The 14995-nt window shown below is 36.4% G+C and overlaps 2 protein-coding genes across 2 annotated transcripts; both read left to right on the top strand.

Moving 5' to 3' along the window:
- The first annotated feature begins 6272 nt into the window (after nucleotides 1-6272).
- On the top strand, nucleotides 6273-8005 carry LOC128919771 (putative exonuclease GOR). The gene is made up of 3 exons (XM_054231800.1): nucleotides 6273-6369; nucleotides 6690-7334; nucleotides 7383-8005. The coding sequence occupies exons 1-3, from the start codon at nucleotides 6273-6275 to the stop codon at nucleotides 8003-8005; spliced, it is 1365 nt and encodes a 454-aa protein (XP_054087775.1).
- Nucleotides 8006-13290: 5285 nt separating this feature from the next.
- On the top strand, nucleotides 13291-14449 carry LOC128922159 (putative exonuclease GOR). The gene has a single exon (XM_054231799.1). It carries the CDS (start codon nucleotides 13291-13293, stop codon nucleotides 14188-14190), a length of 900 nt encoding a protein of 299 aa, XP_054087774.1. The 3' UTR covers nucleotides 14191-14449.
- The last annotated feature ends 546 nt before the right edge of the window (nucleotides 14450-14995 follow it).

The raw sequence follows: 14995 nt of genomic DNA, 5'->3' as shown, positions 1-14995 counted from the left end.
AACTAATAAAGCCAAACTTTCTGCAGTCGGTTCTCTTACATACCTCACCACACACCATAAAAATAGTTGAAATCAGATAATAACCACACCCACCTCCCATACAAAGGTTAGGTTGAAAATTACTAAAAGTGGGTTAACTAACTAACGAAAAACGTCAGAAAAGCCAAATTTTACATAAGTAATGGCAGAGGGGAGCTGTACTCAGATTTTTTATAAAATGGAAAATGGGAGTGGCATCGCCCACTTATGGGTCAAAAACCATATCTCAGGAACTACTCGACCGATTCGAATGAAATTCCGTATATAATATTTTCTTGACACCCTGATAACACGGACAAAAAATGGGCGAAATCGGTTCACAACCACTACTACTTTCCTTATAACTCAATTTTGAAATCCATCTTATTCCTTCACTTTATAATGTAAACATATGGAACCAATAAAGATAACGGAATAAAACTTTACACAATTAGTGCATATCATCTCTGGCTTCACTTGTGAAAAAATTGTCGAAAACAGACCATAACTTTTCAAGGCCCCAGATATCGAACATGTTGAACTCTGCGCCTAAGGATAAATTTTAACCGAAAATATGGGTAAATCTCTCAGATATTTCAATTTAATTCAGAGGAAATTGTTTTCTTCTAATAGTGTGTCTCTGTTCCAAAAATTATTAAAATCGGGTCATAACATTTCCATATACCTAACTATAGGTTTTTAAAAAATACGGGGAGCTTTATTCCGCATATATGTATTGGTTAAATTTCTTCAATAAATAGCGAGAGTATAAAATGTTCGGTGGCACCCGAACTTAGCCTTTCCTTACTTGTTTTAAAGTAGTTTTAGTTTTAAAGTGTCGTTATTATACAATGTTTTAACTTAAAGTCACGAAAATTTGAAAAAAAAAATTATAATTTCTAAAGTTTCAAAATTTCATCTATTCATTCATCTAAAATCAATCGGATAAAAAAAATTAGTTTTATAAATAGATAATCCTGGGCCTGATTGAAGCTTTTTTTCAAAAATTAACAAAATGGCTGCCTCAGGAATTTTTTTCTAGATTTTCGGGAAAAAATCAACAGTTAATTGGTCTAAAAAAATCGAAATTTTTGAGAAAAGAAATCCTACGATCAGGCCTGAGTTTATTATGTGTTCTAAAAGCTGTATAAATTTCATTAAAGCGATTTTCGAATTACAGTTGTCACCAGTTCAAAAAACATAGTTTTATGGAAAATCGCATTTAAAGTTTCACACGAGCGTTTTGGAGCGTCCCAGCGATCTATTTTTTTTTAATTTTTTTTTTTTAAGATATTACACTTTCCGGAAATTCAAAAAAAATTGATTTTGCGTTAGTTGCGTGTTTTTGGACCGCGCTGATAATCCATGAATTCTACAAGGAATTTTTATGGTATTAAATTGGTATAATGTTGTAAAAGTTAGCAAGTTAGCGCGATCATTTTTTAAATGATTAACCTTAGAACCGTGACATGGCTATACAACTTAATCTCGTGACTTGGGCACTCAGTGCCCAGTAATGTACTTTTTACACGTTTTTTTTTACAGAAACGTCAATATCTCGCTTGGTTTTGCAAATAATTTATTGAAACTTGTGTTTATTGTTAGAAACAAATGTATTTTTATTGAAAAATATGAAAATCAAATAAAGTTTTAATTTCGAACTGTTTAAATGGGTGAAATTCTTCGCTGTCTCTTTGATGCATTTTGATTGGCTGTAGACATTGTTGGAGTATTGTCCACATTTTCATCATTGTCTGAGTCCGTATTGGCTTCAGCATTGTGGTGAATGTCAGAGGATGTAAATAATTTTGGCAGTTGCGACTTATTGCCTCTTTTTGTGCCCACCAATGTAGTATTCCGCACATGCAAATCTTTCGCCAAGTTATAGTTTGTGAACAAATTGTGCATCGTGATATTCATACCTCTGTCCACATATCGGTTGGTGAGTCGCATAACGAGATTGCGCGCAATACCAGGCGACCGCTGTTCATTAGGCTGTGCACCCAAATATACTTCGCCTGCAAGTGAGTGATTGGTTTTTGCGCCAACAAGCCAAAACATTTTTATGCCATATTTTCTAGGCTTAGAGGGAAGGTATTGGCGGAAACTGCATCGGTTTCTTGTTGAAAGCAACTGCTCATTAACTGTTAATTATTTACTTTGGACGAATGGTATCGGCAAATTCGCCAAGAATAATGTCCAAGCATGACGAATAGGCACCAATTTGTCGTATCGTAGTCTCTCAGCGCGAGTCAGGGAATCGTCAAAGTGTATAAAATGGCACAATTGCTCAAACCGATGCAGTGACATCACTGCTCTATAAAAGGGCATGTTAGTTTTGTGAAAAAGATCTTAGCATGAACTAAGTTTGCCTTCTCAGCACCGGAAAATAAAATTATTGCAATAAAAGCAAATAGTTCCTCCTCATTTGTGTCTTGCCAATATCCTATTTTTTTGAACTGTTTGATGAATGTTTGCCTGTATTACTCTTTCAGTTTTCCTATTCGTCTCAAGAGCAATACCTTCAACAAGAAACGCTTTGAAAACGCGTATGAAGGCATTACTTTTAGATCCAAAACTTTCTGTGCATAGTGACGTTGATTGTCTACGCATTGTCCAAGGCCAATTCCGCTTGCCATTTTTCAGTTCAAATCACATTTGCTTTCGTCAGGGTCCATATATACAGCAGCCTCCTCCTGGATATATTCTTCGAAACGTGGATCTCTAATGGGCTCAGCATTATCATCTCCAAAGTCCGATTGGTCACTGGGTATCGATTCGTGGTCACCACCAAATTTAAGTTATCTTCCACCATCATCATCATCGCTATCATTAGCATTCAAATAATTTGAAATATTCTCCTCTTCTCCTTCCGTCAATTCGCGACGTAAGTTGGCCAAATAAATCGGCAATTCCTTACTCATTTCAAAAATATATATTTGTCACAACTAAAAATCAACTGCTTACTCGAAAATTTTATGCGAAACTAATTAGAAATCCACAACAATCTCCAAAATCTTTAGATAATTACGCCTCTTCATACAAAATATAAGAAGAAATTCTATGGGCACTGAGTGCCCCAAGTCACGTATAGCGTCGGTTCTAAGGTATAGGAATATCTATATTCTATAATAGTTCAATTATTATCGATAGTAGAGTGTGATTTTAAAGCATCGTTAGCTTTGAATCTAAGGGGATAACGTTTGTAATATTTTGGTCGTATATCTGAAGTTTGGATGGTCGGAAGAGCTTCGGAAATGTTTGGAAAACCTTTATATTTATGTCTTGCAATAGATTGGATTAACGACTTCTCTAGACCAAACTCTTTTTTCTTATTTTCTGGAAGTACAAGTCCGTGCAAGTGGTGTATACCCTCAGGCACAAAATTTGTCCTCAAGTGTCTTTATATGGTCAGTTGTTTGTTATCAACAAACACATGCGCTTTTAATGAATAAGAGACGAACATGCAGAGAGAAAGCTGGCGCAGCTATATTATCCTAACGCCAAGATTCCGCCTCAGTGTAGAAGAAGTTGCTAGGTAATACTAGGCCGATCTGGACGTATGGCATTCACATCTGGGACAGGTTTAGCGGATTAAAAAATAAAATTAATTCAAGCTTTTCAGAATAAAGTTCTTCGCACCATAGTGAGGCTCCCTTTCTATATGAAAAATTATGTCTTCCAGCGACTTTTAAAGTAGCTCACTGTAAAGGACACAATCGTTGTATTTTGGGATACCATAAAGTTAATATTTGCAATTCAACTGTTGGAGAATGTTTTGAGGAGATGCCACCCCCTAGTTCCCCCCTTTCAATTCAATTATTGTAAATTTTTATGTGTTTTTGGTATTTATTTTATACTATCATAGTTCATCCTCATTGTGTAATTATTTACAATAAAATAGATTCTAAATATGTATATTTAAAATATTAATAAAAAAAATTCTAAATTTTACTATATATTTGAACTGTACACACCATATATGCACTGGTACGATGCTTAGCCTCATTGGATGTAATAGCTGGGTAAACCTGTCCTTGTTTCAAAGGGTTTCATAAATTTTTATAAAAGTTTCTTTAATAATTATTGGCAACTAAGATAACTTTTTAATATTGCTTGGAGAATAGTCTGTGTTATTATTGTAAGGAAAAGATGTACACTTAATATCATATTAATAATAGATATCTTACTGAATTGTTGATATTTTTGGTATACACACTGAGTGCGAATGGTCTCAACAACATCGACCACCATGACACAAACTATTACGGTCTTTCAATATCTGCAGTACAAAAAGGTGAAACTGACTCGCCCCTCTGAACTGCAGATTTGACTATACTTATTCCTGTTAAGCAACGTAATTTTAAATGACAATGCAAGTAACATTCGCAGCATAATTTCGTGCCAAAATCATTGTTATGCCATCTGAGGTGATCGAAAAAGTATTTTTCACTACTCAAAAATTCAAAAGAGCTATTATTTGCTTTGGCCAATAAAGGCGGCAACTCGATAAATTTTGTAAATGCAGACACCGACATTAAACCCTATATTATGCAATGGATCAACAATTCTCTGAATTGAAATATTTTTGTCCTTCAAAATGTCCCTCATTCATGTTTGCATACTTCAAAACAATACGGAGCTGTATATTAGCGCATAACTAACTCAATTACCTGTTATAACAGCATTGTTTACCACCGCTACTTTGAATATTTTTCTTTGTGTCTGTATTGTTGAATGCTTCTTTTGCGGTAAATTTTCGCTGTTAAAGTGGTTTAAGGTTACACGGTTTAAACTAAGCCTTTTTAGGAAAACTCAATTATTGACAATTTCCGAAAAACATGTTTTTCAATTATTTTGTGTGAATTTTTATTTTTAGGGGAGAGCCAAGGTCGTGTTTTTAAGGGTTGCGAATTTCCGCGGCATTTATAAGCTGTAAAAACCAAAGGTATGCAAATACCCAAAATTGTTGTGGGTAATAGAAAACTGGGAATTTCAACTGTATTACCGTTATATTAGTGAATTATTATAATTTTATTTTATTTTATTCACCGAAATCAAATTTTGTGGGGTTTGAGGAACGGAATGGTTAAGCTTTGATGATAGTGATTAACATTAATAAACTTAATGATTTCTCGCATCTATGGAGCTATTTATATATTTATTTTGTATTAAGAAAATATGTTCGTACCTTAATTCTGCAGAGAAAAAAATATTATTTCTAATATTTTGATTTACTTTAACATATAGTAGAGTGTTGTATACTCTAACGAAGGATGCTTCCTTAGCGAAATTTGATTATGAATGAAGGCAGATCAACTTAAATTATTTCGATAAATTAATTTATTTCTATTTCAAATTAATATTGAACAATGATTAATATGGTTTATTGAGAAATTGTTTGCTGCTTTATACTTTTCTGAAATAAAACCTGAACTGTTTTGAGACTAGATTACTTTCCCTATAATTGATAGACACCTATTTCCATTTTAATATAATATTTATTTTTATATATTGGTTTTATGGATGATATAAATGTTTAGAGAGTTTTTCCTTAAAATAGTTTGGAACAGATTATCAGAAAAATCAGTAAAATTTTGGTACAAAAACGATTTAATATTGTTGAATGTAGTAAGAAGTTATAATATTATAAATTAAAAACTGACTTTTTAGCATCAAACATCAATTTATTATGTCTCAAAATACATTTATTATTAAGAAAAACAGCTATAACAATACTATACAATACTGAGATTTAGCTTATATTCCAAACAATAGATGACTTAAAGTGACAAACAACTAACTATCTTCCATCTCTGCAGGTTGACAATAAGTGCGACAGAGAGAGCAATACTATAAGCGATTATGTCAAAGGACATTCGTTAACAGCGGTCACCTGTAATCAAACTACCTGAAAAGTTATGATTCTGGAGTTGATATTACGGAAATTTTTGTATAAAAGCCAGAATTTTTTCAGAAGTCTTCACTAGCGATTTCGTCGTTAACGAAAATACATCGGTGTTTTTCTGTGGTTCTAAAACTCAAATTTAGCCTCAATAGAGTTCTTGTGTGCCTTTTGTGAAAGAACGTTAAAAATTTTTAAAATAAAATTAACGATAGTCAAAAAATTTTAAAATAAAATTAAAATTTTTTTTAAATACTTGAGTCATAACCCTCCATATAACCATCAGATCGTGCATAATCTTACATAGAAGAACTAAAATCCTTTGCTTAAAAACTAACTGCAAGAAAATATGGCTCAAAGTGATAGTCCGGCAGAAGTTTTCAAACGCGGGGACAGTTTTGAAATGCTCGCAGCGTGTCAGAATGCTTTGCATTCTGTTAAGCAACGTAAGTATAATAAATATATATTTTTATTTTTTATTTTTAATTCAGATAGATAGATCAGACATTTGAAAAAGAATTATTAACAATATCTTAACATTAAATATACTCTAAAAGAGTATATTAGCTTGTGACTAGAAATAACATTTATCGAGAATTTAAATAATTAAAATATTTTAGTTTTTTGACTTCGATATGTTACAGGCCATATTACGAAATTATAGCATACATTTAGGCATATTAACTAGGTATTCTACAATATTTACTGTTATATTTAATTTGCTCACCAACATACAACTAATTACAAGCATTTTTTTTCCTTTCAGCCGATGGACCTCTGGCTCACCAGAGGTGGAGCACCGGTGAGGTGTGGGTAAATTACAAAGATCAGCTTATTGCACATCATAATCAACCCAGCGTCAGAGCAGAGGCAGAGGCACTTTTTAGGCAAGGGCAAACATTTGTTGACATGCTTAACTGGAAAATCTTTTTGCAAGCAAATAAAAAATTTGATGAATATGAACGGTTGTTAAACGCTGTGGTACGCCAGAACGAACAGGACCAACGCAGTAAACAAAACAAAAATAAAAAGGCGCCTCAGGCGCCTCGGGCGCCTCGGGCGCCTCGTATTACCATAAAATATGTCGCCATAAATCGTCTGAATATTTCACAGTCGGAATTGGTGAAGAAATTGCAACGTTATGTTGTCGCACCACAACTATTGCGCACCTACGGCTTTCCTGTAGAAAGCATTAAATTCCGCGGTAAAGTAACCATATACAAAAAGTTACCATGCCTTTCATATGAAGCGTCCACCAACACTGACGACAATGAGGATCCAATTGAGTTGGAGCGTCAATTCGTGCCGGATGAAGATAATATGAAGAAGCAATGCGTACGCTGTGAACGTACTTTCAAGGTCACACAATCTGGCTTTTATGTAACGCTCGAGAATTGCACCTTCCATTGGGGTAAATTGTTTACATTAAGAAATACTGTTCAATATACCTGTTGTGCAGGTTCTGAAGAGTCAGTGGGTTGTACCACTAATTCAGTGCATGTGTGGAACGGCGTTGTGTCCGGCATAAATGGTCCTTATAACAATTTCGTACGCACGACAAGCGGTCCACAGTCCGCCGAGGCCAAGGTGTATGTTTTGGACTGTGAAATGAGTTACACTGCAAGTGGACTGGCTGCGACCAAAGTTACTGTGATTGACTTTGATGGTCAGTTGGTTTATGAGCACTTTGTGCGACCCATTGCTGATGTTGGAGACTACAACACGCGTTTTTCCGGTGTGCGCGCGAGAGATGTATATCGGCGCAATAAAAATGTAAAGACTCTTCGCCAGGTGCAGCGTGATTTGCTGAAAATCATCGACGCCAACACTATATTGATTGGACATGGTTTGGAGAATGACTTACGCGTATTGCGTATTCTTCATAAGACAGTTGTGGATACGTCCATTGTGTTTCCACATTATAATGGGTTTCCCCATCGCCATTCCCTTAAATATTTGGCAAAAACGTACTTGAATCGTTACATACAATTACGCGGCCGAAATCATGATAGTTTGGAGGATACTCGTATATGCTTAGAACTGATGCTGTGGAAAGTGGGCATCGACATGAAGCGCTCATAAGTGGTGCATCGGTGGTAAAGGCTAGGAGTGCGCTATGTCTGTTTGGTGCACCCTAGCGGCAACGCTGTGGTGGCGTGGCTCTTTACAAATAAATCATGCTCTGCGTTGAATTTCCCATCGCACTGAGAGCATTTCGTGCTTACTTATTCAACGCTGCTGCGTCAAGTTCCTCCACATTCCAAAGGTGTCTTATCTGGGAATTTACTTGTTATTCCTTTCTGTTGAAATAACATTCAATGGTGCACTGTCGCCTCGTCCACCACAGTCCATAAAAAAAATTGTCGATTGTCTGCATTTGGTTTAGGTTTACGATTTCTAGAGAATGGGTGGATGTGTATGAGTAAATGAGAGAGTGAGTGTTATATATTAATGTTGTTATTATATCACTTATGTATCCGTAAGGTCAAGTTGCTTAATGTATACGAGGCTTTATTGTGTAGAATCTTTTATTTACTTTTTAAAAATATTTGTAGAAAATGTATGATTCTGTAATACTTTCATTATTGAAAATATCAATATCCTCCCAAAAATTATAAAAAAATAAAAGTAAAAAAAAAAATTGAATAAATTAATTTAAAAGAATATTTGAAGTTTAAATTTTTAATTAGAAATGTGAATTGAAAAATTAGGAGTTATTTTCGTAAGCTTTTCAGATGGGGTTAAGGAGATGAGATGAATTTGAAAATATAATATTTCCGCTGTTTGTCCAAAAATAATAAAAAAATTTCTGTGAAGGGGACTCACATAAGCCGATTACCAAAAAAAAAAGTATATTCCTCTTTCAGTTTCTTTATAAACTGATTGTCTTCGACCTATCATAAAAGTCATTTCAAATAGATTTTGACCCTATTTCTCAAATGTAACATCCAGATCGATCATCGCTAGAGAATTGTTTAGGAATAATTATATCAAACTCAAGTTCTTGATAGCCTCTAGGGTTTTCTTCTTCTTAACTGGCGTAGAAACCGCTTACGCGGTTATAGCCGAGTCCACAACAGTGCGCCACGCATCTCTCCTTTTGGCGGTTTGGCGCCAATTGGTAATACCAAATGAAGACAGGTCCTTCTCCACCTGGTCCTTCCACCGGAGTGGAGGTCTCCCTCTTCCTCGGCTTCCACCAGCGGGCATCGAAAACTTTCAGAGCTGGGGCACTTTCATCCATTCGCACAACATGACTCAGCCAGCGTAGCCGCTGTCGTTTTATTCGCTGGACTATGTGTATGTCGTTGAACAACACATACAGCTCATCATTCCATCTTCTGCGGTATTCGCCGTTGCCAATGTTTAAGGGACCGTAAATCTTCCGCAAAACTTTCTCTCGAAAACTCCTAGTGCCGTCTCATCGGATGTTGACACCGTCCACGCTTCTGCACCATAAAGTAGGGCGGGAATGATGAGGGACTTATAGAGTTTAGTTTTTGTTCGTCGAGAGAGGACTTTACTTTTCAATTGCCTACTCAGTCCATAGTAGCACCTGTTGGCAAGAGTGATTCTGCGTTGGATTTCAAGGCTGACATTATTATCGGTGTTAATGTTGGTTCCTAGGTATACGAAATTATCTACAACTTCAAAGTTATGACTGTCAACAGTGACGTGGGAGCCAAGACGCGAATGCGCTGACTGTTTGTTTGATGACAGGAGATATTTCGTCTTGTCCTCGTTCACCACCAGACCCATTCGCTTCGCTTCCTTATCCAGGCGGGAAAAAGCAGAACTAACGGCGCGGGTGTTGTTTCCAATGATATGATATATCATCGGCGTACGCCAGTAGCTGTACACTCTTGTAGAAGATTGTACCTTCTCTATTTAGCTCTGCAGCTCTTATAATTTTCTCCAGCATCAAGTTAAAGAAGTCGCACGATAGCGAGTCACCTTGTCTGAAACCTCGTTTGGTATCGAACGGCTCGGAGAGGTCCTTCCCGATCCTGACGGAGCTTTTGGTGTTGCTCAACGTCAACTTACACAACCGTATTAGTTTTGCGGGGATACCAAATTCAGACATCGCGGCATAAAGGCAGCTCCTTTTCGTGCTGTCGAAAGCAGCTTTAAAGTCGACAAATAGATGGTGTGTGTCGATCCTTTTTTCACTGGTCTTCTCCAAGATTTGGCGCATGGTGAATATCTGGTCAGTTGTTGATTTTCCAGGTCTAAAGCCACACTGGTAAGGTCCAATCAGTTTGTTGACGGTGGGCTTTAGTCTTTCACACAGTACGCTCGATAGAACCTTATAAGCGATGTTAAGGAGGCTTATCCCACGATAGTTGGCGCAGATTGTGGGGTCTCCCTTTTTGTGGATTGGGCAGAGTACACTGAGATTCCAATCGTCGGGCATGCTTTCTTCCGACCATATTTCGCAAAGAAGCTGATGCATGCACCTTATCAGCTCTTCGCCGCCGTATTTGAATAGCTCGGCCGGCAATCCATCGGCCCCCGCCGCCTTGTTGTTCTTCAAGCGGGTAATTGCTATTCTAATTTCTTCACGGTCGGGCAATGGAACATCTTTTCCTTTCCTTTCCTTTTTCATCGTCGATTGGGGAATCGGGTTCGCCATCTCCTGGTGTTGTACTTTCACTGCCATTCAGCAGGCTGGAGAAGTGTTCCCTCCACAAACACAGTATACTCTGGTCATCAACCACTAGATCACCGCTGGGGGTCCTACAGGAGTAGGAGAGTCTAGGGTTTTACTCCAGATAAATACTTATGTATTGCTACGATCTTTTGTCTTACATGTCATATTAAGTGAGTAGACTACACTATGCTTTCAAGGGCTTTCCATGTTTATAAAAGTGTATGGAAGATAATTGTTCGTCAGTTAAAACCATTGATTTGAATAATTGAAGAAGTAAGGAAGGGCTAAGTTCGGGTGTATACGAACATTTTATATTCGCGCAATTTATTTATTTATTTTGTCCAATATATTCGGCATAAATTCGAAAAGAGAATAACGAAAATCATTATATATAGCATATGGAAGCTTGGGAAATTTCTGGATCAGTCATCCAAGGTTATACGTTCTCTTCATTTTGCTAAGATGTCTCACATATTAACCGAAATATGTGGTATAAATCCCACCGTGTTTTTGAAAAGGCAGCTAGCTGAGTTATGATCAGATTTAACCCATTTTGTCTGAGAGATTTAACGATATTTATACTCTCGCAACCTGTTGCACAGAGTATCATAGTTTTGTTCACATAACGGTTGTTTGTGTCACCAAGAAATATAAGAGTTAGATATGGGGTTATATATACATAAATGATCAGGATGACGAGTGGATTTGAAATCCGGATGTCTGTCCGTCCGTCTGTCCGTCTGTCCGTGCAAGCGATAACTTGAGTAAAAATTAAGATATCTTAATGAAACTTGGAACACATGTTCCTTGGCACCCTGAGGAGGTTGGGCAAAATCGGTCCACTGCCACGCCCACAAAATGGTGGAAACCGAAAATCTATACAGTGTCATAACTAAGCCATAAATATAGTTATGAAAATGAAATTTGGAAAATAGGATCCCATTAAGGAGGGGCACATTTGGATGTAATTTTTTTGGAAAAGTGGGCGTGACCCCGCCCCCAAATATGTTTTTTGTATATGTCTTGCAAACCAATAAAGCTATATAAACCAAACTTTCTGCAGTCGTTTCTTTTAGCCATTTCCTTATACAGTTCAAAAATGAAAGAAATCGGATGATAACCACGCCCACCTCCCATACAAAGGTTAGGTTGAAAATTACTAAAAGTGGGTTAACTCACTAACGAAAAACGTCAGAAACACCAAATTTTACATAAGAAATGGCAGAAGGAAGCTGCACTGAGATTTTTTTACAAAATGGAAAAAGGGCGTGGCGTCGCCCACTTATGGGTTTAAAACCATATCTCAGGAACTACTCGACCGATTTCAATGAAACTTGGTTTGTAATAGTTTCCTTACATCCCAATGATATGTTGTGAAAATAGGCCAAATCGCTTTACAACCACGCCTACTTCCTATATACCAGAACTTTCAAGACAATCTGAATCGTTTACTTTACAATATATAAAGTAAGCACTAGTGAAGATATCGGTGCAGAACTTTGCATAAATACAATGTTAATAGTGTGGCAGCCCCATTCTAAAAATCGCCGAAATCGGACCATAGATTTTTAAGGCCCCATATATCGAACACGAGGACCTCGGTGCTTCTAACCTAATATTATGGTTTTCAACTTTCAATGGACTTTATGCACTATATATGATGAATATGTGGGTCAAATTGTGTTTTATTAATATAAATAAAGTTCAATAAATAAATTGCGAGAGTATAAAATGTTCGGTTACACCCGAACTTAGCTCTTCCTTACTTGTTTTAGTAAAATATTATCCTTAGGCATTGGGATCTTCGTGTTCCATATCTGAAGCTTTGAAAAGCTATAGTTCGATTTTAAAAAAATGTTCAATAAGTTATTCTACACCTCAAATTTCAACATAATCTTTGTAGTGGGCGTGGTTATAATCCGATTTCACGTATTTTCATGGTGTATAATGGGATACTATACTAAAATATCTTTATCAGTTATCACGTAGTTAACTGCATTAGGTTGTTTCCTTTATTTTATTCTTAAAAGAAGAAAGATCTATTTAATTACCAAGGCAATTCTTGGGAACAAATTCTTGAAACTAATATACAAAAACGCTTTTCCCCTAACCAAAGTCGATTACCTGAATTCGCGCAACAAAGGCGTTTCTGCAAGGATTCTTAAGTGATTTATATGGAAAACCTATTTCGCCCTACCTGTATAGAACATACCAAGAATGTAATAGCTTAAATGAAGGTCTTTTTATTGTGCATTTGTTCTTTAGCAAACGATACCGAAGACCAAAGCTATTATTGTTTAATTTATGATATAGTGGGAGAGTTATTCGTTTGTGTAGTTCTATGCGTTGGACTACTTTTAACTGTAGTATTTCAAACAAAGTTGAGGGTTGCAATCTGCAATTTAAAAACCTCAGGTCGTCATAATGACGACGTGAAACTCTTCACGTACCAAAAGTATTCTGAATAAAATTCAGTTTTCGGAATAATGTATAAAGTAGCAGTACTGCGATTTAATTCAGTCAATTGAATTACAAGAGAAGGAGAGATATGTATGGGGATATGAATTTTAGCTATTCTAAAAGAGTATTCGCATTTTGTGATATTAAAAGCAGGATCACTAAGCAATATACCATGTACCTCTCTCATATAACTAAAATTTGAAAAAAAGTTGATTTAGACAAACCAGATTTCAATTTTGAATTTTAGAATTATTGAATGAAATACTGCTATAAAAGATATTTGGAAAAGGTGCCACGTCCCTTCTATGCAAGGCATACCAACAGCGACGACAATGAGGACCCAATTCGGTTGGAGCGACAATTCGTGCCGAACAAGAATGTAATGGAGAAGCAATGCGTACGCTGTGAAAGTACCTTCTCGGTCACAAGTGCTGGTGTATATGTAACCCGCGAGAAGTGCACCTTCCATTGGGGTAAATTGCTAAAAGTTCCTACCAGTTATAACAATTACAAAATGCAATACGCTTGTTGTGAGGGTAGCAAAGAGTCAGTAGGTTGCACCACAAATTCAGTGCATGTGTGGACCGGCGCTGTGCCCGGCATTAATGGTCCTTATGCTGATTTCATACACACCCGGCAACAATCCGACGAACCCAAAGTGTATGCGCTCGATTGCGAAATGAGCTTCACTGGACGTGGAATGGCTGTGACCAAAGTGACTGTGATTGGCTTTGATGGTCAGTTGGTTTATGAACATTTTGTGCGCCCCATTGCTGAGATTGTCGACTATAATACGCGTTTCTCTGGTGTGAGCGAGAGAGATGTTTGTAAATTTTATAACAAGGATGTGAAGACACTCGGCGAGGTGCAGCGTGATCTGCTGCAAATAATCGACGCCAATACTATATTGATTGGACATGGTTTGGAGAATGACTTAAGGGTGCTACGATTGGTGCATAAGACAGTTGTGGATACGTCCATTGTCTTTCCGCATACCAACGGTTTTCCTTTCCGCAATTCTCTTAAACATTTAACAAAGACATATTTGAATCGCGACATTCAATTAGACGGTCAGAGTCACGATAGTTTAGAGGATACTCGTGCCTGTTTGGCACTGATGCTGTTTAAGGTTACCACCGACATGCAGCGCTCATAAGTGGTCATCCATTGTAAAGTCAATGGGTACGTTTGTTTGGTGATCCCCTGTAGCAACGCTGTGGTGGCGTGGCTTCTACCAAATGAAGCATGCTCTGCGTTGAATTTCTCATCGCATTGAGAGCATTTCGTGCTTCCTCATTCGACGCAACTGCGTCAAGTTCCCCAAAATTCCAAAGGTGTCTTGCCACGGAATTTATTTTGCTGTCATTTCCTCTTAAAATATTAATCAATAGCGCTTTGTCGTCAATCTGGTCCACCACAGTCCCAAAAAATTCGAGAAATTTTCGTCTCAAGTCTGAATTCGGTTAGGTTTGCTTAGTGAGCATCTCGGCTCACTCGAGAAATATGTTTATGTGTGAATAAGTGAGTTACGTGAGTGTAATCACATGAGTATTGTTGTGTACCTGTTAGAGCAAGATTTTTTTGCTAGTCTTTATTATGAAGAACCCATGCTTTACTTGTTTGTAGTAATTTAAGTTTAAGATTGTAATTGAAAACTGTAACACTTTCACTATTTGAAAGTCATGAAAATTGAAAAAAGCAAATATAATAAAATTTAATAAAGTAATTTCAAAGAAAACTTTGTATTTTAATTAAACATATATATTTTAGGTTAAATTGGTATTGAAAATTCTTTAGTAAATTCGTAATCAAAACAAATAACAAAAATGTCTCAATGTAATATTTTAAGAATTGAGTGAAATTTTTTGAGATTGTTGGAAGCTTTTCAGTATAAATTTGAAAAATAAATCATTCAGCTATGTGTTCAAAAAATAAAAGGAATTTTGGCTTTAACATTTATT

Source organism: Zeugodacus cucurbitae, chromosome 5 (genome assembly GCF_028554725.1).
Source record: "Zeugodacus cucurbitae isolate PBARC_wt_2022May chromosome 5, idZeuCucr1.2, whole genome shotgun sequence".
Classification (NCBI taxonomy): domain Eukaryota; kingdom Metazoa; phylum Arthropoda; class Insecta; order Diptera; family Tephritidae; genus Zeugodacus; species Zeugodacus cucurbitae.
The sequence above is the reverse complement of the archived record's forward strand: the minus strand, read 5'-3'. Positions and strand labels throughout refer to the sequence as shown.

What these genes read in the sequence shown, in the direction of transcription:
- LOC128919771 (XM_054231800.1), top strand. Translation starts at nt 6,273, where the DNA reads ATGGCTCAAAGTGATAGTCCGGCAGAAGTTTTCAAACGCGGGGACAGT. An exon ending in TTTGCATTCTGTTAAGCAAC is followed by an intron (nt 6,370 to 6,689) that starts GTAAGTATAATA and finishes TTTTCCTTTCAG; the next exon opens with CCGATGGACCTCTGGCTCAC. An exon ending in GAATTGCACCTTCCATTGGG is followed by an intron (nt 7,335 to 7,382) that starts GTAAATTGTTTA and finishes CCTGTTGTGCAG; the next exon opens with GTTCTGAAGAGTCAGTGGGT.
- LOC128922159 (XM_054231799.1), top strand. Translation starts at nt 13,291, where the DNA reads ATGAAATACTGCTATAAAAGATATTTGGAAAAGGTGCCACGTCCCTTC.